Source organism: Lytechinus pictus, chromosome 11 (assembly GCF_037042905.1).
Source record: "Lytechinus pictus isolate F3 Inbred chromosome 11, Lp3.0, whole genome shotgun sequence".
Taxonomy (NCBI): Eukaryota; Metazoa; Echinodermata; class Echinoidea; order Temnopleuroida; family Toxopneustidae; genus Lytechinus; species Lytechinus pictus.
The window spans coordinates 17939861-17962458 of record NC_087255.1 but is presented as its reverse complement, the minus strand read 5'-3'; the positions used below and the strand labels follow the sequence as shown (position 1 = coordinate 17962458).

The following is a 22598-nucleotide window of genomic DNA, read 5'->3' as shown; positions in this document are numbered from 1 at the left end:
ATATTTTTAACTTCCTTGGGTGTGAATTGCAATTTTGACATATACCATGTTTTTAATTCAAGACAAAAGTGCTTTGAAACAGATGTAGAGGGGAAACAACTGTTTCCTCCGATACTTGCCAGTGAATCTTGTTCCATTCTTTCATAACAGTACATGTATATCCAACAGCAAGCATCTGTCCTTTGAATTTAAGAGCAAAACACCACTAGGAAATTATCGGATGGGGTGCAACTTTTACGATCACCATGTTTGGAATTTCACCAAACACCGTGGAACACGAGAGGCGACAGATAAGAGAAGATAGCCGTGATGTTTGTTCGAAATAAAACCCATCCCTCGCTCAAGCAGGTGTACATTAATCAGTTGCATGTTCGTATGGAGGAAGCGAGATAGCGCATCTGACGAATGGTTTCATGCATCGTATCCACTTTCTCCATGTCTCAAAACATCTTGGATGATAGTTTTATCAGATACAATCAGTTCACTTTCTTTTCCTTCCCGATATCTTTCTGGTCCGCTAATGTTTCCCTTGTTCTTTACTACTATGATAAATGTCATATTCCATGCAACCAAACTGAAAAGACGAGGTAAATACCTACAATATGGTGGTTCAGCGTTAGTAGAAAAGGTCTCTTACAGATGCAGAAAGTAAATTCAAATTCGTTATTTCACTTTGAAAATCTTGAAAGCAATCTTGTCATTTGAAGGAATATTTGTGCATTATATTTTGTTAACTCTAATTTGACTTCTAAACTGTCATTTTCAAAGATTCAAAATATATCCAGATCGCTTGTGAATATTTAATGACCAGCCCAGAATTTGATTTATTCAGAATCTTAAGGATTATTTGTAATGTATTTTATTCAAAGGGCCAATGTTTTACAAGATTCTGCTTCTTTTTTTGGTCCTAACCATTTTGTTACTTGTATTATGCTTTGTAATTGATCTATATATTCATATTGGTTTAATAAATTGATTTGAATTCATTTTTTTTTATCTGAAAGCATTTGAATTCCAATATTAAATGTAAATCTAATGTTCAGCTGTTAGCTATTCACAGTCGATCCGATTTATTTCAAATCCTTGAAATGTAGAGTGCATACATTCAAAAATAAATTTCAATCATTAATAGCTAATGAAATAATTTAATTCTGTTATTTTCAGGTTTACTATGGATGGTAGTGGTAATGAATCCAGGTTACTCAAAACGAGAAAAAGAACATTGGAGAGTGAGATTACGGCAATGGAGTTCCAATGACCTTTGCCCTCTGGAAGATGCAGACGCTCGTAGTAATATTCCCAACCCAGGACCAGGTGCAATAAACAATGTGGCAGGTAAGAAGTAGAAAACGGCAGCTTTGTTGTTTGTGGGACATGAAGCATTCCGACCGCCTCGATCACCAGAGTACATGTTAAATTACGAGAACTTGATCATAATACCTGTTAATTATTCTCCACATTCAGAACAACCAAAAGAGGTTACAGACTATTGCATCATGGTCTGATAATAAAGCAGGCAAGGCACGCAATTCAAAATCGCGAGCTCAGCAGCCACCCACGATGCCTGTGTCCAACTTTTCGCTGGGTCTGTAATTTGCTTTCATACTACCAAAATATCCACAACTTTGGAAAAATCCCTGCGAAAGTTCTCGTTCTTTTGACAAGTACCTGCTATTTAGCGGGTATTTTCTTTTGGGGATATTATGCAGAATTTGCTTACCTGGAATTTTCTAATCGTGGTAGATCAGGGCAAATATCCTATCAGAAAATGCATGGAACTGATGAACTACAAGGCGGTCTGAACTCTGAAAACACCTAAAGAGGCTTTTGCATATAGGAAATGCTTTTTAACAAACAGTAGTGTGTTGCAAATTTTTGTTATGTGCTTCAATGTGTGCACAGGTTAGCCTGATATGTTGATTGATAGCTTGGAGCCCCCCCCCCCCTTTCTGAAAAAGGGAACATGACTGAATGACTCTAGCACATTATAAAAATACAAACTTTTGGGATGACAAAGTCCTTAACTTTGCAACTTCTTGAAGATTTTAGGTACCTTCATCTTCTCACATGAAGTTGAAAAAATAGGTATATTTGTAAAAGAATTACTGTCTTTGTGTGTAATGTTCCTATGCAGGCTCCATGATTTAGTCACTAATCATCAGCTAGATCAAAAGAATTAAAAAACAAAGTACTTTCAAGAGCACCAGTTTATGATATTTGTATATTTGTGATTCAGTAAAATAAAAAATAAAAATTTTGTGCCCTTTCATTATTGAACCAACAAGTTTTGTTTTGTCTATACCATGCTATTGTGGTCGAAATCATTATGATTAGTTGTAAACAGTGAAAATGAGTATCTTGTCAATATCCCTGTTTTGTTTTTTTGTTTCTATTTGGTGTCATTAGTTTCAATTTCCTATGCCCACAATTACATTAAGATTACACACACACAAAAGTGATTTTGAAGAATGCCTTGCTTTAAAACGAAGGAGAGATTAAATTAAAAACAATTTTTTCGCCATGTTTTCCCTCAGGACCGTCGGTGAACGGTGACAGACCGAGGACGATCTTCACGAGGGCGATAGAGGCGTGCGACCTTCAGTGGTGTGATAACCACTTACAAAATGTCTTGAACAAAGACTACTTCATGTGTGTGCACCATATCAAAGATATGGATTATGGACTATTCAACCAATCAGCCTTCCCACTTTGGTCAGGTTAGTACAGAGCTTTCATCAGCTTTCAAATGATATTTGTCTCTGTTTTCCTCATCTGTGTAGCCATGGATATGACGTTATTTTCTAATTCTGGTGTCTTGTTTTTGTTTTTTGTATCGCATCACGTCGGTTCTCTCGATCTGTCTGCTATGCATCCTTGCTTTCTGTTCTCTCCTGCGTTTCTCTTTTCTGCGTCTGGAGGTTGTTGACACTTTTTCTTTAGGGTTTTACTTTAATTTTTCTTGTTGTCTTCTGTTGACTTTGTTTTGTCACTCTTGTATGATGTATCTCTCCTGCTCACTTTCTTATCTAATCACCATCAACTTGAAATCGTTCATTTTGATTCCTCTCTCTCTGCCCATTTTCCAATTAAGTATAGTATTTTTTCATTCCCCCATTTCTCTCCTCTCTCTCCAATCATTTATCATGTCACTGCCATGAAACCTTTTCCCTTTTGTATGGCTTCCTCGAGTCTGCAGGCACAGACCCTGATTGAAACTTTGATCAACAAGTGGGTCTTCACAAAGACTAGCGCATATAAAATTTGTGTCAATATCAGAGAGAGAGTGCCTTCAGTACAGATTTCATTGTAGGCTGGACATTCAGACCACTTCTGGAGTGAAGGGTTTGCGCAGCAGATTGAGCAAACCCCTTTCCTGTCTCTTATACATCCTCTCATCAATTTCTTCCTCAAAATTGATGGCTTCTTTCTCCCGCTATTTTCCGGCATCGACCTTTCTGTTTCCTTTTTTCTAAACGTTTCTTTTTCCTTTCTCTATATGACTTTTACTTAGCTCTCTTTCTTTTACTGTCCTTGGCTCTGTCTTTCAATTTGTTCTCTACAATCTTCATCTGACCTGTCTTTCTTCCTTTCTCTTACTCTCTATTTCTTCATCTATCTCCCCCTCTATGTTTCCGTCTCCCCATCTCCCCGTCCCTCATTTTCTCATTAAATCATAACTCTCTTGAATTCGTCCAATCCACCACTGTCACCATCATTCTAGCTATTTTAATATTCATTTCTCAAAATATGCTTTTGGCATCATTTTCCTCCACCTCTATCTCAAATGATGTCCCATTATAGTAGTTTGTACCATGTCTGCTTCTAGTTATACTTGGTTTAAAACTTAACGACACTGTCATATTTTGAATATTCCTGTGTACTTGTTATTTTCTAACCTCGTGCATGTTGATATGTTTTTCCCACATTTTTTGTTTTTCGGTTTGTCTCATTTCACACACCTCCATCAGCCATTCCCCTCATTCGGCTCACACACCCACGGTGTACCTCCCATTAAGCCGGGACCGGTATCCAATAATAGAAGGGGGTAAGCTATTACCCTAGTCCCTCTGCATAATTCTAGCCCTAGGAGGGTATTATGTTTAATGAGTAGGGTGGATGCACTTTTGAAGGTGTGGAATGGAATACTCAATAGGTTTGAAGCTTAGTTCAGAACCCCGTGTACTGCTGTGTGATGTATGCTCATCATTAGTAATGTGTGCTGTGGATACAGGACTTTTCTACAAGAGAGGGATTGGGAGGAAATGATCGAAGCTCGTCAGATTTTTCTTCTACAATGTTTAAGTAAATAGGATAGTCGATCTCCCCCCCCCCCCCATCCATCTACATGTATCTCATGCAGCTTCTGCACACCAGTAGAAAACATTTTGCCATAAGCTATGTTCTTGTGACTTGCAGGGATATACATGTACATGTACATGTAGTGAGGCCACTTTTGAAAATATTCTCCCATAGACGTTGTGCGCGCGACTCGGCCGGAGGCAAAGGCGAAGTCCAGCAAAATGTGGCCTTGAGGCCGGCCTCGACCATATCCCGACAGTGCAATTACAAAATAAAGATTCCAAAATTCTTAAAGATGCATCATATCAGGATCTACTTGTCCACTTCTGATCAAAAGTTCCACACTGATGTGTTAAAAATAACACTAAACCAAGAATTTTGCAGCCAGGTGAATGCCTTTTTTCCATCAACAAAATGGCAATTTTCTCGATAACTAGCTGCTCAGTGTATTGCACAGAGAAACTTATACGAGTTGAAAGTAGACACACATTTAATTTAGAGCGAAATTCAGTGTTGTCAATTCTGCTGCTGCCTTAAGCATGTAATGCGCATTTGTTATTAGCATCAGTGAGCTGATTTCTCTCCCAATATCTTAAGACTAACCATGAAGCATGTTACTATTAAAGATTTGTTACATTTTCATCAGAATGAGGCTTTATACAATCAGTAGGAAAAAGAAAATGCAAAATTAGATAATCATAAGAATTGGGAAATCATAGTCAGGGGATGAAAATCTTGGAATTTTCTTTCTTTCTTTGATAATCATAGTAAAAAAAATAGTAATAGTACTTGCTTATATAGCAGTTAGCTCTTAATTCATCAGAAATCTTGAATAGCTCTACTGTATTGCAGCATAATTACCCTAGCTTTAGCAGATCAGCTGTAACGCGTTCCATGTGTCTCAAGGAACGAATTCCTGCTAGGTACCCATTTATATAACCTGGGTTGAGTGCAGCACAATATCGGTAAATTTCTGGCTGAAGGAAAACAGGCCATGGCTGGGATTAGAACCCAGGACCCTCTGTTTCAGAGTCCGGAGACTAATCCACTTGGCCACAATGCTCCACAATCAATCGTTTTTTCAATCTTTCCCTCCATCCCTATCTCCCGTTTGATCTGCAGTCTCTCTTTCCTTCTCTGCCAGTCAATATAATAAGAGCATTAAGGGTGTGCTGTCGGCCAGGCCTCGCTTGTCTGCTTGCTTGCTGGCTGAGAGCCTGTCTGCCGATGCTCGCCTCTCCCTCCAGAGTGAGTGATGCTTGTTGCCGTGAGCGATGCATCCAAGCACTCTACCACACAACCACTAGGGCATGCCTAGTTCTCATTCACAGACCTTCTTAGCATAGTAGAAAATCACATGTATTTAAACATTTTTCCCTTCCATAAACTTTTTAAATCCTTGGTTATTGAGATATATAATTATATATTGAATTCAATAAATAGGTGTGCCCTGCTATATAACAGACATTTCACAATATACTAAAATTATCCATAATAGACCAAGTGTATCAAAACCGTATACATGTACCTATATAATTCTGCGAATTGTCTACTGAAGATAAAGCAGTTTGGAGGTTTTTGCACAAAAGGTTTGATTTGAATTTTGTTTCCATTGCAAGCATTCAAAATGATCACAAGTAGATTTGTACAAGTTTAACTGTTGGTATCACAGAACATAGATGAATTAATACAAGTGAGACTGGGTAGAAGACTAGCTGTGAGGTTCCTGCAGCCAATAGAAATGCTGAGATAATGGTCCACATGATATTCATTCAACTTGAAAGCTAATTCATTAGCATTCTGCATCGAGAGATGGACAGAGATTAAGAGGACACGGGGAAAGGGATAAAATGATGGAAAGATGGAGACAGAGAGATAAAGGGGAAAGAAAGAGAGACGGAGACAGAGTTTAGAGGATTTAAATGAGATGTTTAAGAATGATATGCTTTGAAGATGAGGGTATCACATTTTAGTTGCATGAATATTCATAATCGGATCTCAAAATAGATGTTAAACAGAGATAATGAGAGCTAAATATACAAAAATAAAGGGGGAAGAAATGAAATGCTTAAGGGAAAGGAATTATAATGAATAGAATAGGTTGGGGGATTTACACAGCATATAAAAAGAAGGGGGTGCTTAATAAATGGGGGGGGGGGAGAAATGAATACAGGATGAGAAGAAATAGGGTTGATTGAGAATAAGAAAGAAATTTGATATACGTAGAGATACTGTTAATGCAAAGAGAGACAGAATGAGAAGGGGACATATGAACGAGAGGAAGAAAGCATCATCAAGCGTTTTTTTCATGTGAAATGAACAGAGCTCCGCTAATTTTTTGTTTTGTGTCCGTGGACATTGTTGGGCAGGGAGCGAATGATTGGAAACCTACTGTTGCGTGAACCCTGATGCTGACGGGCATTATGCCCGCATTTTTCAAAGTAATTACGGCTCATTGCCACGCTTTAAAGTGTTCTATTATAGATCACACTTTGTATTGTAATTCAGAATAGTCTTTACATGGCATAATTTATTCACAATAAAGAAAAATCATTATGTTATCATGAAATAGAGTCTTTAATTTTGAGGAGGAGGATGATGTTCATGGGCATAGTGATTCTATTTTGTTTGAAAATGTTGCTATAGAATGTTCAAGGAGCTCTACCGGATTTGTCAAATGTTTTATTTTCTCCCTTTATTCTACCCCTCTCTCTCTGCTTTTAAGTCGTTTTACTACTCAAAGATCTAGGACAATAATGATTTAATGTCATACTGTAAAGATGGAATGTTTATATGATTTTAGTTACTGATTCAGAATTGCTATAGGAATAATGAAAAAATAGGTCAGGATTGTTTGTATGATAAAATGAAAGTGGGAAGTAGCAATACTTTTGATTTTTTTCTTCATGACAAAATGTTTCCAGATCTTCAATTTAACATAAATAATAAAAATCACAACAGACTGATGCCTCTAATTCTTGCTTAGCATTGTGAAATCAAATTATTTGAAACTAGGTGTAAATATTTGTGCAGTAAAATGTGCCTACCCTGCCTAACGCCGAGCCCCAAATACGTTATATGTTGGATAATCAGGAGATGGCGATATTATCATAGAGTGGCCATGAATTGATTACTGCAGGTTACTTGCATACCGATGGTTGATGAGAACATGCCTAGACTACAATCCAGCTGCCAGTCTCATCTTTTCCTTGTCGATGGGAGCCCTTTCCTCCACCATACAATTTGTTCATAAGCCGGCATTTGAGCTTGGAGCACTCACTTCTTATAACATAACCACGTTTCCGTGACAAGTGATTCACGATGTGTGCTTGAAAGCATGACAGTTTCAACACTACCGAAGTATGGTTGAAATGGCAAAATTTTTAATTTACTGTCACCTCTACTTTATTGGTAGTATTCCTTCAGTAGAAAAACAGTTTCAAAAGCACATAGATTTTTAAATGAACACAGGGTGGATAGCTAGCCATACTATTTCATCTTGATTATCGTAATTTGAGAAATGATATGATTAAATCTAATTTGAAAGATATCAGATACATTTCTTTGTTGATACTATATAGAGTAGCCTATATTACGGAAATGAATCCTTCCTGCAAATTTAAATTTAGTACCTCATCTATCTTATATGTTTTATATGAATTTTTTCTATTCTTTTCCAAGATGAGTGGAATATAGCATGTAATTGTATGTGTAGGAGTAGATGGTTGGTTTGAGTTAAATAGAGGTAAGCCTACTTGAATTAAATTCTTGAGTTTTAGGAGCTAATTTGCATCCTGTTTGTGTGCATGTTTACATCTTAGCAGCGCCACAGCAGGGAGTTGTACGCTTTCTTGCAGTAAATAAGATCAAACTCTGCCTCTCTGAAGAGTCCAAACCCCCTTTCCTTTGCTTTCTCTGAAGTGAGAAAGGGTCCCACTGGTGTATTCTTTTTTATTACTGCTTCCTGACCCTATTCACACAACAAGAATCATGGTATATACATGTAGCTTTAAAAAGACTATGTTGGCTGTAACTTATATTAGAAGATTATGCATGATAGGAATGAGGAGGCGGTTCATTTTGTGTTGCTATGTCACTTCAATTAATTGGACTCTGTAAAAATGGCGAGGTTGACTCTGTTGTTAAAGGGTCTGCCTGTCGAACCATAGATCATGGGTCGGAGTCCACCCCGGGTGGATGACTGAAGCCTGCATTGTGTGTAAACGTCTCTTCCCTGTTCTATAGATGCAGGCTATGTAACAGTGGAAAACATCCTGTCCCTTGGATAGGATGTTAAATGAAGGTCCTTTGTAGAGGAGAACCACCACCTTTGCACGTTATGAACTCACTGCACCCACTGCCTCCCAGGCATGGGTGATGCCAAATAATAATAATAATAATATTAGAAATACGTTCCATGTTTCGTAAACATACCAAGATGGGTCTTTGAGCATCATTTTGAAAAATAGCCTTTAAAAAATCTTGCCCAATGCATTCATCATTGGCCAATCACTGCATACTTCTAAATGGTTGATCTTTGTCACATTGCTTGTGTGCGTTTATGATGTTTTATTTCTTATGGCAAGAAAATAAAAAGATTTTCAAGGTGATTATTTCATAGCTGCTGCAAATGTTAGTTAAATTGGTTCTGATTCAGTAGAGAAATGTGAACAGGGTCGTTACATAAAGGTCAAATCTGTAATCTCCTTTTCTCCCTAGTTCGCACATTAATTCCAAATCTCAGGAAAGAGAACGGAGTGGTGGAAAGGCAATTTGATTTGGATTTAAAAATCAGAATAAATGCAGATGGAGCGGTGAGAGACTAGATTACCACATCACTCACAATATTTGTGGAAAAACCATCAACTTCCACAGAAATTGCTCAGGTCAAATGTTTGAACGGTTTTCTGGAAAATTGAGGAGAGGGCATAAGAAGTTGAGAGGAAGAGAGAAGTGCATTGTAGATCCGAGGGTGAATTCCTGACTTGAAGTTTGACGGAAAAAAAGCAGGAAATTGTTTTCTGATTTGTCTGATTGTGAGTGGGAGAGAGGGGGGGGGGGGGGTTGAAAGAGAGAGAGAAAGACATGCTGATTTGAAAAACCTTAATGAGCTGTTGCCAAAAAGTGAGTGTTTACAGGTTGTTTTTTCTTATAAGTTGTGACTGATGATTATTTCCATGGAAGTAGCAAAATGGAAAATAAAGATTCTGCAAAATGTGTTTTCATTTCATTTGCCAAACGATGATAGGCATTTCAAATTGAGCATTCTAAATTTAGTTACCATGATTGTTGGTTTTTATATTCAAAAGCTTGAATTGAAATAGTTCCATAACAAAGAGAGAGTGAGATGAAAGGAAATGGTAGAATTGATAATGAGTAATATAATTTCCGTAATACAGATGTTTCCAAGGGCAAGATAAATGAAAGAACGAATATGGAATAAATAGGCTTACAGTAATATGCCAAACAAGTGTTAAATGATGTAGTAAAGTATAAAATTGGAAGAAAAATATCCTTTATCAGATTAGTGAACAATCAAATTTGAGAATTTATTGAGAAATAATAAGCAATCTGAGAATGATATTAATGTACAATATGATATTCTAAAATATAAGCTATTTCTATTTAAATAGAATTATTTTAGGATTAGTTCAGTTTAGAATTAGAGGTGCAAATACATTAGGAACATTCCACAACATTCTCAGATCTGTTAAAATGGGTTTAGTTTGTTATTCCTCGCTCAGTCTGCCACTCTTTGAATAATGAACCTATCCCAGCTCTGCAGTCGTCAATATACGACCTCCGTTCTTTTCTGTCGGTGCGTTACTTTTTGACCTCAATGGCCTTAGTGACACCGTTAGCAATCTGTGTGGCGTGTGCAGCCTTTGTCGCCTTACACAATGCCATAGTTTGATTGATGGCTGGGCCCAAGTTCTCTTATTTACTCGCTTTTCAAGGTTTCGTTCCTCTCTCCGTTCGGTCGAGCGCAGCGGCATGGAGCTGAGTTAGAAGATCTAGCATTGAGTGTTATTTCACCTGTGTCATAGATACATGTTGGGAATTTGGGATTTATTTGAAGAATGAGATGCGTGGAAAAGGATCTTTTTGCCCCCTTTTTATCGATGAAACCATTCCCTTTCATACATGTTATGTATATGGCTTTATGTGCTTTGCCACCCAGTTACAACTTAATACAAGAAGTTTTTATTGGAATGATTCATTGATTTGTTCCTGAAATATCTTCATAGGTCATTGTTGCTACTTACCACTTTTCATTGTCGAGAAGTCCTGAGATTTTGCTCAAAGAACTCTTTTTGTGTGAAAAATGTTTTCACCTTTGAAATGTGATTATGTAAACTTATGAAAATTTCATGACTCCTGACTCAAATTCTGTGAATCCATTCTTTTATTTGGCTTTTGTCTTTAAAATGTTAATTCAGACTACTGAGTGTTTACCAAGTAACAGACATTTTCATATGTATTTTTTGAAGATACAAGCATGTACATGTATTGTGTCCAGTATTCACATACATGTCTCTTCAATACCGGGGTTAAACTTTGTTTTTCTATTTTTTTCTTCTTTCCTTTGTATTCTTTCAGAACATTTACCAACAGCTTGTGCCAGAGTAGATGCTCTACGTTCCCACGGTTACCCGAAAGAAGCATTACGTCTCGCCGTCTCCATTGTTAGATACCTCAAGAAAGTACAGCAGGACCACCTCAAACAAGCTAAACACAGTAAGTACATGCTTTATTTTTTAAATAGTAAGTAGATATCTCTGACCTGCCACCCTGAAAGTAGGTGTTGCAAGAAAAGATTTGAAATCAAAAGCAAATATTCTGTTGCAATAGTCCCAAGTTATAGATCAATTATAGCTGTAGCAAATCAGATTACACTCCTTGTCGCAAGAAGCAGATCAGCTCCTAATCGCATATTTATGGACTGAAAATTGACTTGCAATTGATCGCAAGTTTCTTGCAACACCTCATAAGTCGCTAGAGGGTATTCATTTGTCTCGCAATCTACTATGGTCAACAAGGACATTCGTGATCACTCTCGCAAAAAGTGTTCACTAGCTTACAAGTTCACAAGCTTTCGAGTGCCGCTGCAACTCTTTATCAAGTGACGAAAATTATCTGATACGGTAGTCTATTTATACCAAACCTAAGGACCGTACGCACGAACGCGGGAACAATAGGTGGGCACTGATCCGTTATGTGATTGGTCGGGCGTATATGCAAATAAGCCGGAAGTATATGCAAATATAGTCGCACGACATGATTCTTTTGATTTTTTTTTTAATTGAAAAAGCACGATATATAACGTTTTAGATTGAACAGCAATAACCCACCCAAGTTCTTGAATGAATGTAGAAGAATTTTGCCGAGAGATCCGAAGAATAAAGAGAAAGCAAGGTTTGGGTTTGGGGTTCACACCATGCAATCTCAATGAAACTTCCAAGCAGTTTGGAAAATGGTATCAAAGAAACTTGTAAAATACTGCAGCCTTAAAAATGGACATGCTTCAGCTTTTCGACATGCACTCATCGGAGTAAAACATACTCTTTTGTTTCTCACTTTTGTTTAACTTTGCAGCCTCAAAATAATTTGACAGTGTGAAGAAGAAAAATTACTGTTTCAGCTATGCATATTTTGTAGTTTTACCTTTTGAAAACAAAGTTGTTGTTTTAGCTATTTACAGAGAATCTTTCCTGGCGACTTATCCTTGGTTTTTGGGATTCCTGGTTATATATTACCACTGCATCCTGTATCTCACCCGAAAGTTTGTCAAAGGTCAAATCCATCTTCTTTTGATGGATGTTCATCTACTTTTATTCTGTTTTTTTTATATATTTATTGCATTATTGGGTTGTTGTTTTTTAATTACGCAGACTCTACTATCATTATGTTCAAAGTTTTATGATTCAAGCACTGTAACTCATACTTTATCACCCTTGACCTAGTTTTATAAAATTTGGTATCGATTACAAATGTAAGACTTCCATTGACTTATTTGCTCACAGCCAATCAATAGACAGCATTTCAGTAGCTTGCAATGCTATCATTGATTGCATTTTTTGTGAAACAAGGCCCTTGATCATTTCTTCCCTTTCCCACCCTGTCAGGTGCTCGCAAGTCAAAACGGAAATGCTCTCAGACGAACATGACGGCCAGCGAGGTGTTCTACAACAGCAGTAGCAGTAGCAACATCGTGCGTGATGCGAGCGAGGCGTGGATCGGTCATCCGTTAGATCCCATCGGATGTTTGCTGGACACCCTTCTTGAGGCATCTAGTGCTAACCCTGATGCTATGGATGGCGGTGATGGTGGTGGTAAGTGTTCTGTTCTCCCCCCATTTCATATTGAAGACCTGGGGGGTGTTTCATAAATATTTAAGTGTGACCTTAATTTCCCAGTTGTATGCCGTATATATATATATATATATATAACACATCACAGCTTTGGTCAAATATTACTAAGAGTGCGCGCACTTGGCACTAAGCATGACTTTAAGTCGCACCTAAATATTTGTGAAACACCCCCTCCCCCTTGTGGGCGTTTCAAAAAGCTGTTGATAAAGTTATGCACAACTTAACGAACAACTGGAACATGTTTGTAGTGCTAAATCAGTTACCAATAAGGCATTAGGGATATATCATTTAGCACGAGAAAGGGACACCATTCTTGCGTAAAGTCATTCATAAGTTATGCCAGCATTATTAGACACGATCAGGTCTTCAGTATGATGCAAGTCCACCTCTTGGCCTAATTGAGTTGACATGAGAAATCACTGCTTATTCACGAGTCTCTCTTGACTTTCATTTGCTGTAATATCATTATCACCAATCTCCTGTTTATTGCATCATTTAAAGAGTGATCAACATCTTTGTGTTCACTACACAATTTGTTTTTTAACTTAGTTCCGATGGTAGTGTTAGTAAATACTTGATGTTAAAGAAGTACATTTAGCTGGTGATTGCATGCCAATAGTCAATTTCTGTTTTTATGAAGAGATGAATGCATTTTTTTCCCCACTTTATATCGCCAACATTCAATATGGTGAAAATCACAACTTGTCTATTCAACCAAGTAATCATCAAAATAAGTAGTTTATTGAGAGCCATATTAATGAATGAATAAATCATTATAGAAACAAACGGGAACAATTTCAGCACCTCTAGAACAATGCCTCGTTCATTCAGCCATTTTTGGCATACAATAGCAGCAGTTCCCCCTTCAAGATAAGAGGAGTTTCTGGAGTGCGAGTTTAGTTTGTAGTTCCAGAGATCTTTTCTTAATTTCCATGTAGGAAGCATTGTAAGGAAGGCCACATGCCAGATATGGACTCGTTACTCAAACGGAGAACGCTAGAAGGAAATCGACATGGGCACAGAATGCTCATAAAGTGGTCCCCCCGTACTCCATAGAACAGTCCTGTAGGGGCTTTGAGGGAAAGACGTCAGCAGAACTTTACTCTCTTTTAAGTTTTGACTCTCACTAATGGGGATTTTTAGTTAGAATGATGTAATTTCTAAATCTATATCTCAGCGGAAATGCAGAGCGATGATCTTGATCCTCGATCAGTTTTCTTCTGGGAAAGGATTGTGTGAAATCTTGTAAAGTCAGGCTTGCATTTCCATCATTTTATTTTCATGGAGATTTGTGTTGTATGGCTCACAAACTTTCATTGTAGTTTTTCGATAGACCTTTTTTATTTTTAACATGTACATGTATTTGATATTTGATTTATTCATATGAATTTTTTTTTAAATGGATTCAAAGGGGAAGTTCACCCTGACGACAAGTTTATTATAAAGATAGCAGAAAAAAATATTGGTGAAGGTTTGATGTAAATCCATCAAAGATTTAAAGTTATATGTTTTTGGATTTGTAATATGTGAACAACTTTCCATGTCTTGTGAATTAAAAAAAAACAAACAATGAAATGTCATTATCTCCTGACATGTACTTACATCTCAAGATCATTAATTATTAGTGTATGAATCCGCATCATCCGTTACCTCTGACATAACCTGAATTGTGATTGAAATCTGTTAGTTTTCTAACATTTTCATAGTTCTTCTTTTCCTTGTATGACTGATTGATATCAACGATGCACACGTCATGTTCATTAATTATTACAAGGCTATGAATCCCTACATCTCCTGCTTCAGACCTAACCTGGATAATGATTTAATTCTTTTTGTTGTTTAAATTTTACAATTTCTTCTTTTCCTTAGATGATTGGTTTGAAAAGTAATGGTGTACACGTCAGTGAAGCCATACTGCATAAGCCTTCAAGATAATTCATGTCTATCTGAGTTCAATGGGAAAGCCAGGTCACAAATAACAATCCCACATTGATCTTTCTTATCAATGTTGACCTACTACATGAAAAGGAACTCATTAGCAACTAGCAAGGCAGCAAGAAAATTTAATGTTCCCATGGTAAATCAACTGTAATAGGCCTGACGGCCTAGATAAGCTTTGAATTATAAAAAATGGCTATGGCTATTAAACCCATGAGGGTGTTTGGACTGTGTATTGCACACTACAAATCTACACTATTATTGTTATTATTATGAATAACTGGTACTTGGTAAAAAGTTTATGATCTAAATACATCTCCTTTCGATAATCCTTTGGTCTAGGCTTGTCTAGCGGTCCCTCAACCAGTGGGTCATCGTCCACTCAGTCATCCTCTTCCTCGGCAAGTCATGCGAATAACAAATACAGGCACGTCAGAGTGACAGGGTCCAACGATCCCTTAGAGTCCTACCTCACGCTCGCGTACGAGGTAGCGGTCATCGGACTCGGTCAGCAGAGGGTCATGCCCATGGGGCTCTATGCCCAGGACAAGGCTTGCAGGGCGGAGGAGGAACTTATCACGAGGCATAGTGAGATCCTGATGGACCATGATCTGGTCCAGGTCTTACAACAGCAGGCTAATACCCTGATGGAAGGTGAGAGGTAGTAAGGGGTGAAGTTATCAGTGGAAAGGGGGGGTAAACCAAGATCAGTGGACATTGAGAGGGGTGAAGTTACCAGTGGTTTGGGTAAACTAAGATCAGTGGACATTGAGAGGGGTAAAGATACCAGTGGAAAGAGGGTAAACCAAGATCAGTAGACATTTAGGGGGGTAAAGATACCAGTGGTTTCAGTAAGCCAAGATCAGTGGACATTTAGAAGGGTAAAGATAGCATCAATAGACATTTAGAGTGGTAAAAATACCAGTGGTAGCTACATGTAAACCAAGATCAATAGACATTTATAGGGGTAAAGATACCAGTGCAAAGGGGGGGGGGGGTAAACCAAGATCAATAGACATTCAGAGAGGTAAAGATACCAGTAATAGGGGGTAAACCAAGATGAATGGACATTTTAGAAGGGTAAAGACACCAATGATAGGGGGTAAACCAAGATGAATGGATAGCTTATAATATCAATAGCCAATGAAAATCACTGGCTATTTAGTTGCATGGAATGCTCACTTGATTGGCATTTTGTAAAACAAACCAATATGATTTCTTATTTTTATTCAGGTACTGCCAGTGGTCTCGGTAGCACAGTACGACCTGAGAGCTTTCCAATGCACACATTTGGTCGATATCTCTTCCAGACGCTCCTCCCATACAACGCAGACCTAGCCTACAAGGTTGGACTACGGGCCATGAGGTAAAAGAATCATTAGGTGTAGGGATATAACTGTTTTGTGAAATAAAAGCAAAAGATTGAAATTACGTTCTTGTGCTTCATCCAGTTTTGATGACATTTCCAGGGTGATGTCTGTCTGATTTTTAATATTCAGTTTGACTTGCTGTTGGATTTGTCTTTTCACTTCAATTCAGTTTATTTATTCAGTAATAATCACATAAGTAAATATATTCTTCATGAAATGTGAGGATCAAACACCATACAAAGCCACAATTTGATTTAATACTAGTAACAGTATTTAACAATTTATATAGCGCATAATACAATGGCAAACGTAGATAAATGCCTTGTCAAAGCACACAAGTGCTGCAGTGGGATTCAAACCCAGCCGTGTGGTTCCAAATTTGGAGACTTATCCACTGAGCCACACCTCTTGTTCCCCAAGTGGTAAAATGTTAAAACTTGTGTTATTTGTCATAATAAATATGAATTTGTTATTTGCAAAAACAACAACATAAGATTCATTATTTTCTGTCTTCAGATTTGGTAAATATATCTCCTTGTTATAAAATAGTAAAGTAAATAAAACCTTTTTCAAACAGATTGCCCATCCTAGAGGAAGGGACATCGGGAAGCGGAGGATTAACTGCTAGTAGTATGAACGCTGTCTTGATGGGTCGATATCCTCGTTGGTTTGTACTGGGTCATATCGAGTCTCAACAGTGTGAACTGGCTAGCTGCATGATCACCGCCGCTAAAGGTAAGATGTTCCACGATTTTCTACAATTCGAATGGGACACACAAATAACTTGGAAGGTTCTCGGCAGTTACTATGAACACTTGCATGAAATGTAGTAGACTTACATGACAGCGATCAGTTGTTAAACACAAGTTCAAAAGTGAGTGCCATTGCCTCTTACGTAGACAGCTGTGTTTTGTGTTTACTTTACCACTTAAATCAGGGTGCCGAGAGAGAAGATGAATTGAATTAAATGAGTATTAATTTTCAATATTAGATGCGTTTTATTTTGTGGAAAGAGTTATTCTTATTACATGTTGTGTTGATAAAGATGGCATGAGCAACAACAGTGAAGGTTCTTTCTGTTCAATTCAATTTTATTTTATTCCATTCATTCTATATAAAAAACAGGTATAAATGTTGTTATTAAAATAAAATAATACAGTGATATAGATAAAATTACATGATTAAAAATGGAAAATGGCTGCTGTATAAACCCTAGAAGGTTTGTCTTGATAGCCACCACAACATTAAATAAATTAGTATAGGAAAATAATAATTGAGAAGGAACTCGATTATAGAAGAGGAGACCGGGTACAGAGATGATAACATTTATGGGGAACTTTGATCCTTTGTTATGTCAAGATGTATGTATGGCTTTTGACAAACGTTAAATAATTTCATAATGGAAATTTAATGAAAAACAGCCTGGTATGACTGGTAGTGCAAAAGGAACACATGTCTTCTGAATAACTATGATGATGATTGATGAAATATTTATATAATATTGACTGGTCTTGAGGGGAACAAATATATTGCCAGCAAAAGAATCATATTGGCCCGAGTCTTTAGACGAGGGCAATATATTTGATGTTCCCCGAAAGAAGGGCAGTCAATATTTTTATTATCATCCAAATCAGATATCTAGAGCAAAAATCATGATAACAGTGATATCTTTTAAGAATAGAGTTATGTTATGTCATGATAATATCAGTGTCTAGGCTCTGCACTTTACCATTATGACGTACTTGCAAGCGCCCAGATCCAGCGTTGTCTTGATGACGTAGATCGTTGGTGCGCGGAACATTATGAAGCGTATCACTTCATTCGCATCCTCAAAGGCCCGGATGTGAGACAAGGGAAAATACCAAGGTATATTTTGAGTCGTCTCTGCATGCAAAGTCAATACGCGCATTGAGACCGAGGAAAATACAAACAATATACCTATCCCTTCCTGATAATAATAAAATACAGGGAAATACGTTTTTGTAAATGACCAGCTCAGATGTCTGATACGGGTGATAATATCTGTTATCCTTTGGCTTGGATTGTAGTCTGTAATACACGGAAAAATAGAATGTAAATGAATTCTTTTCTTGATTTGTCAGATGATCCTCGTCGTCTGCGGAATGTTCTTGAGGCTGCCCAGCGTCACATCCACAGCGCATCGCAGCTCTTCAAGCTCGCTCAGGATGCCTTCAAGGTGGCCACGCCCGTCGACGGCCCCACCCACTGCACCCTCCTCAAGGCGACCTTTGACCTCGGCCTGCACATCATGCGCATGACGCTGGCCAACATGAACTGGAGGCGGCGGGACATGGTGCATTGGATGGTCCGTTGCGCCACCGAGATCGGAATCGATGCCCTCATCACCGTGATGCAGTCGTGGTACACGCTGTTCTCGCCGACGGAAGCGACGACGATGGTCGCGACCACGGTCATGTCACCTACCACCGCCATTAGATTGAACTTAGACTTAAGAGCGCAGGAGGAACTTGCAAGGTGTGCTCGGAGTGTAGCTTTACAATGTGCCGCAAAGGATCCACCTTCTTGTGCACTATGTGCTTTAACTCTATGTGAAAAAGACACTGTAGCCTTCAAGGCCGCGTATCAAATAGTCGTGGACGCAGCGGCAGGAGCCATGAACTCGCAGCAGCTCTTCACGATAGCACGGTACATGGAGCATCGGGGGTATGCCACGCTGGCCTACGACCTGGCCGTCTTGGCCATGAGGAATCTATCTCTGGGGTACAACCAGGACACGCATCCAGCAATAAACGACGTGTACTGGGCGTGTGCACTCAGTCACTCGTTGGGCAAAGAGCAGCTGAGTAATATGATCCCTCTAGTGGTCAAGAGTGTCCAGTGTGCCTCTGTCCTTGCTGATGTTCTGCATAGGTCAGTAACATTCTTTTACAATCATTTTTTTTTGTGTGTGTACATGTATCATCGATATCAATAGCTGGATAGAGCTAGAGTACGCACTTTTGAGGCCATTAAAAGTACTTTGTAAGGTCAAAAGGTCATGCGTGCACAAAGTTCCACACTTTTTTTTTTACTGAGTGTGCGTGTTTTTTCTTATTCGTTGGAATGGCCGATATACTGTTGTGTACTTGGAGTACATTTCCTTTGCCTCAAGGTTGTGTTTGCAGCAACGCACAACGAGCTCCATCCAGCTTTTTTATATCGATTGTGTGTATTTACTCTTATTGAAAACTAAGAAAACAAGATGCAACAACAATCAATTTACAATTATTTTTAATGAGATGTTTGAAATAATGAATGTATCATGACATAGATAGGAACTTGTAAAATTTCAATTATCATTAAACAAGAGGCTGTTGAAAGGGTTTCGATTGGGCCTTCAAATCGAAAGACCATTAATAAAGATAATTTTTAAAACAAGCCAATTACCTGTTCTCTAATGAAGTGTATTTTATCTTTTTGTGTTTAGATGTACTTTAACAGCCCCTGGTGTTGGTTGTCCGCCCGATGCCAAACGTCGCTGCATCAAACTCTTGCCATACGACAAAGATCCCATGCGTCAACTCCTCGATGCGGCCATCGCAGCTTACATCAACACCGCCCATTCCCGCCTCACGCACATCTCCCCACGCCACTACGGCGACTTCATCGAGTTCCTCGGAAAGGCCAGGGAGACGTTTTACCTCGCGCCCGACGGCCACATGCGCTTCACAAAACTCATAGACGACCTTAAGATCATGTACCGGGGGAAAAAGAAACTCATGCATCTTGTCCGGGAGAGATTCGGATGACGCTGGGCCATAGAGGGCACCCTTGCAACCCCAAACCGTGGCATGACGTCAGGAGGAGGCGTCGAAGTGTTTGTGCCGGTTGTGGGTGTCCTATGGGTGTGACGTCATTTACTGCAGGGGCAATATGCAAATTTTCTCTTTTTGTTGTTGTTTTATTTTGTTAAGTTCCTAGATATGGAAAAGAATATAACCGATTCTAGCCACACCGTTGTAGTATTGTGTATTATTGATTTGATTCATGTCTCGTGTGTCCATGTTGTGTAACATGTTGTTGTGCCATGAAATTCATTCTTAAAAAGAAGTGTTCCACAGTTAACGCCGGTTAAAATTTGTAGCAATCCATATTGACTTACATGTTGAACAGCAGTATTCTGATGGTCATCCACTTAAGATTTTGTCCTAGTTTTTGTCAAATTTTTAAAAAAGTTCCTCCCTTTACTTTTAATTCTGAAATTTGAAGTTCAAAGAAATAATCTGAAAGAATTAAAGAAAAGAAGCTTTGAAATTCAGCAAGTGAACCATGATATACAGAGCTTCTTTAAAGGCTTATTAAAGCTTAGAATATCTTTCTCAGTCAGAAAATTGCATCTTTAACTCCATTATATGTAAAGAGCAGTTGAATTAAAATTTCCTTTCCCATTTTCAGTGTTAAGCAAGATTATTTCTTTGGTCTTTGAAACCCTTGAGTGAATAAAATCATTAGATATAAATTTCTACTTCCACGTGTTTTCTATTAAACAAGACCTGACTTTTTGTCTAAGTACAGTATGTTTTCATATGTTGTTCAAATTAAACAGTAACCCTGCGTGTATTTCACGATCTCTTCTTACATTACCTGTTTAATATGTAAATGTAAGTTAGAATTGCATGGAATTAATATATGTAAATGAAACAATAGATCAAATTCATTGCCATAAATGTAATATATGATACTAATCTATAATACCAGTTTAAAATCATTGTAATATTTTCTACATAGCCCTTCACCACTATCCAAGCTTTGGAAAAACATTATGTTGGAACATTTCACTTGTTGATATTGCCAATATTACTCATAATACATTGTTCATCTCTAGTAACATTGCCAAAGGTAAAAGTTTGTTGTAAAGACAATTCTTCATGTAGTTGTACGGTTTTAATTGCCAAAAGATGTGAAATTCAAATTTCTCCCTACATTTGCATTTCAACTTCTCCTAGTGTAATGTACTAGTTGTCTTAATGAATTGTTGGAATTGAAACATTTCATTGAGACAGCTAGAACATGTGGGTGAAAAATACTCATGACTAAAGTGGTAAAAGAGAAAAGTCTCCCCTCCTAACGCCATTGATGAAATTTCCTCTAATTCTGATAGCCGACCTTTCTGCTATTCATCAATTAACAACTCTAAATGTACCGGTAGGAATGTGAAAGTATCCTTATTCTTGAAGTACTGTAACATAATCTCTACAATATATTATCTTTATCAATGGCTACAGCATGCATTCGTAATTCTATAAATACTGACCATTGAAATGAGAATATGAAATTTTTCATTCTTTGAGACCTTGTGGGTCTTTCACATAGCTGTTCGCAAGTTAAGAATGACTTAACACAACCGGTAATCATTTCTTGTGAGCAAATCAACACCAGTGGAAATTTACGGTTTCATTATTCACCACAAGAAAGGATCACGGTCGTGCATGAAGTCATTTGCGATTGAAAACAGCTTCTAGGAAACACTGACTTTGTCTAAAAACTGAAAATGGAATTTTATTGAATATTTGATATAATGATGGACTATCGAATTTATGATTTTTTAATTTTTTGGGTGCCCCATATTCTAGGTATATTTATCCTTTATTCAATTGATTGAGTAATTTACATGAGATGACCTTTTTTTTGTTTTGAAGACATCTACCTCATTCACCTCATATTATAACATGTACATCAGAAATCTTATTATTCATTAAGTAATGGTTATTGCCAATATATTTAAAAATGAAAAATCACTTTAGGCTTAATGCAGGGACATTTTATTGACGCGTTATCGATAGTTGCGGATTGATTGAAGTTTAATGGAATCAACTAGTTTGGGGAAATCAAGATTAGAATGAAATTATTTCCTTCCATTTATGCATGTATCAGTACCAAAAATGGAATTACCTACACATTTTATAGAGTACAACCATTTTTTGTGGCTTCCCAAAGAAAGACATGGATTTAAATTCTGTCTCTCCCCTGATTGGCTAAGAAGTCCGTATTTTTAGAAATTAAGGGCATGAATAAAGCTATTCTCCCCATAAATCAAGTCCTCACTCTTGGGAGGCGAACACCAAACATTGTACTTCGAATTTCATTTCTTTCGCGTTATTTTTCTTCATGCTGCAGAAAAAAACAAAATAATCATAGCTGCGTTCGTAAGATCATTTCAAGTATGAAAACCATAAGAAGTTGTAAAAAGTTGTTTCAGTCATTATATATTTATTTATTGTGAGTATCATCATGGAGAAGAAGACCTAGTCTTTACATGAGCTCAGTTCTTTGTGGTTTGTCATTGTCATGGTAACATAATCACAAATTATAGTTCTCTTACGCACATTTCAAAGTGAAGCTGTAAAGTGTTCCTCTTATATATATATATATATATATAAATATATATATAGTTTCTGAAATTGCGGCATTACCTGAAATTGTGCATAATGTATATGTTGTAAAGCTGCTTCTTTTTTTTTTTTTTTTTTTTTTCAAGAAAGAAGTGTGATAGTCTATCAAAAGTGGTTTATATTCTTTAAAAAAAGTTTCCTTTATCTCTGCTATTTTGTGAAAGGGAAATGTGCTGCTTATGAAATAGCGTGCCTCGGTTCCCTTC

The 22598-nt window shown here is 37.5% G+C and overlaps 1 protein-coding gene across 1 annotated transcript; it reads left to right on the top strand.

Annotated features, from left to right (window-relative positions):
* Nucleotides 1-1168: 1168 nt before the first annotated feature.
* On the top strand, nt 1169-21397 carry LOC129270914 (zinc finger SWIM domain-containing protein 5-like). The gene is made up of 9 exons (XM_054908251.2): nt 1169-1335; nt 2535-2717; nt 10900-11037; nt 12426-12632; nt 14952-15263; nt 15843-15975; nt 16557-16714; nt 18082-18871; nt 19428-21397. Exons 1-9 carry the CDS (start codon nt 1176-1178, stop codon nt 19747-19749), a joined length of 2403 nt encoding a protein of 800 aa, XP_054764226.2. The 5' UTR covers nt 1169-1175; the 3' UTR covers nt 19750-21397.
* Nucleotides 21398-22598: the final 1201 nt, after the last annotated feature.

Excerpts from the sequence above, each read along its gene's own strand:
- LOC129270914 (XM_054908251.2), top strand. The coding sequence starts at position 1,176 with ATGGTAGTGGTAATGAATCCAGGTTACTCAAAACGAGAAAAAGAACAT. Across the intron at positions 1,336-2,534 it reads TGCAATAAACAATGTGGCAG|GACCGTCGGTGAACGGTGAC; the intron begins GTAAGAAGTAGA and ends GTTTTCCCTCAG. Across the intron at positions 15,976-16,556 it reads GTTGGACTACGGGCCATGAG|ATTGCCCATCCTAGAGGAAG; the intron begins GTAAAAGAATCA and ends TTTTTCAAACAG.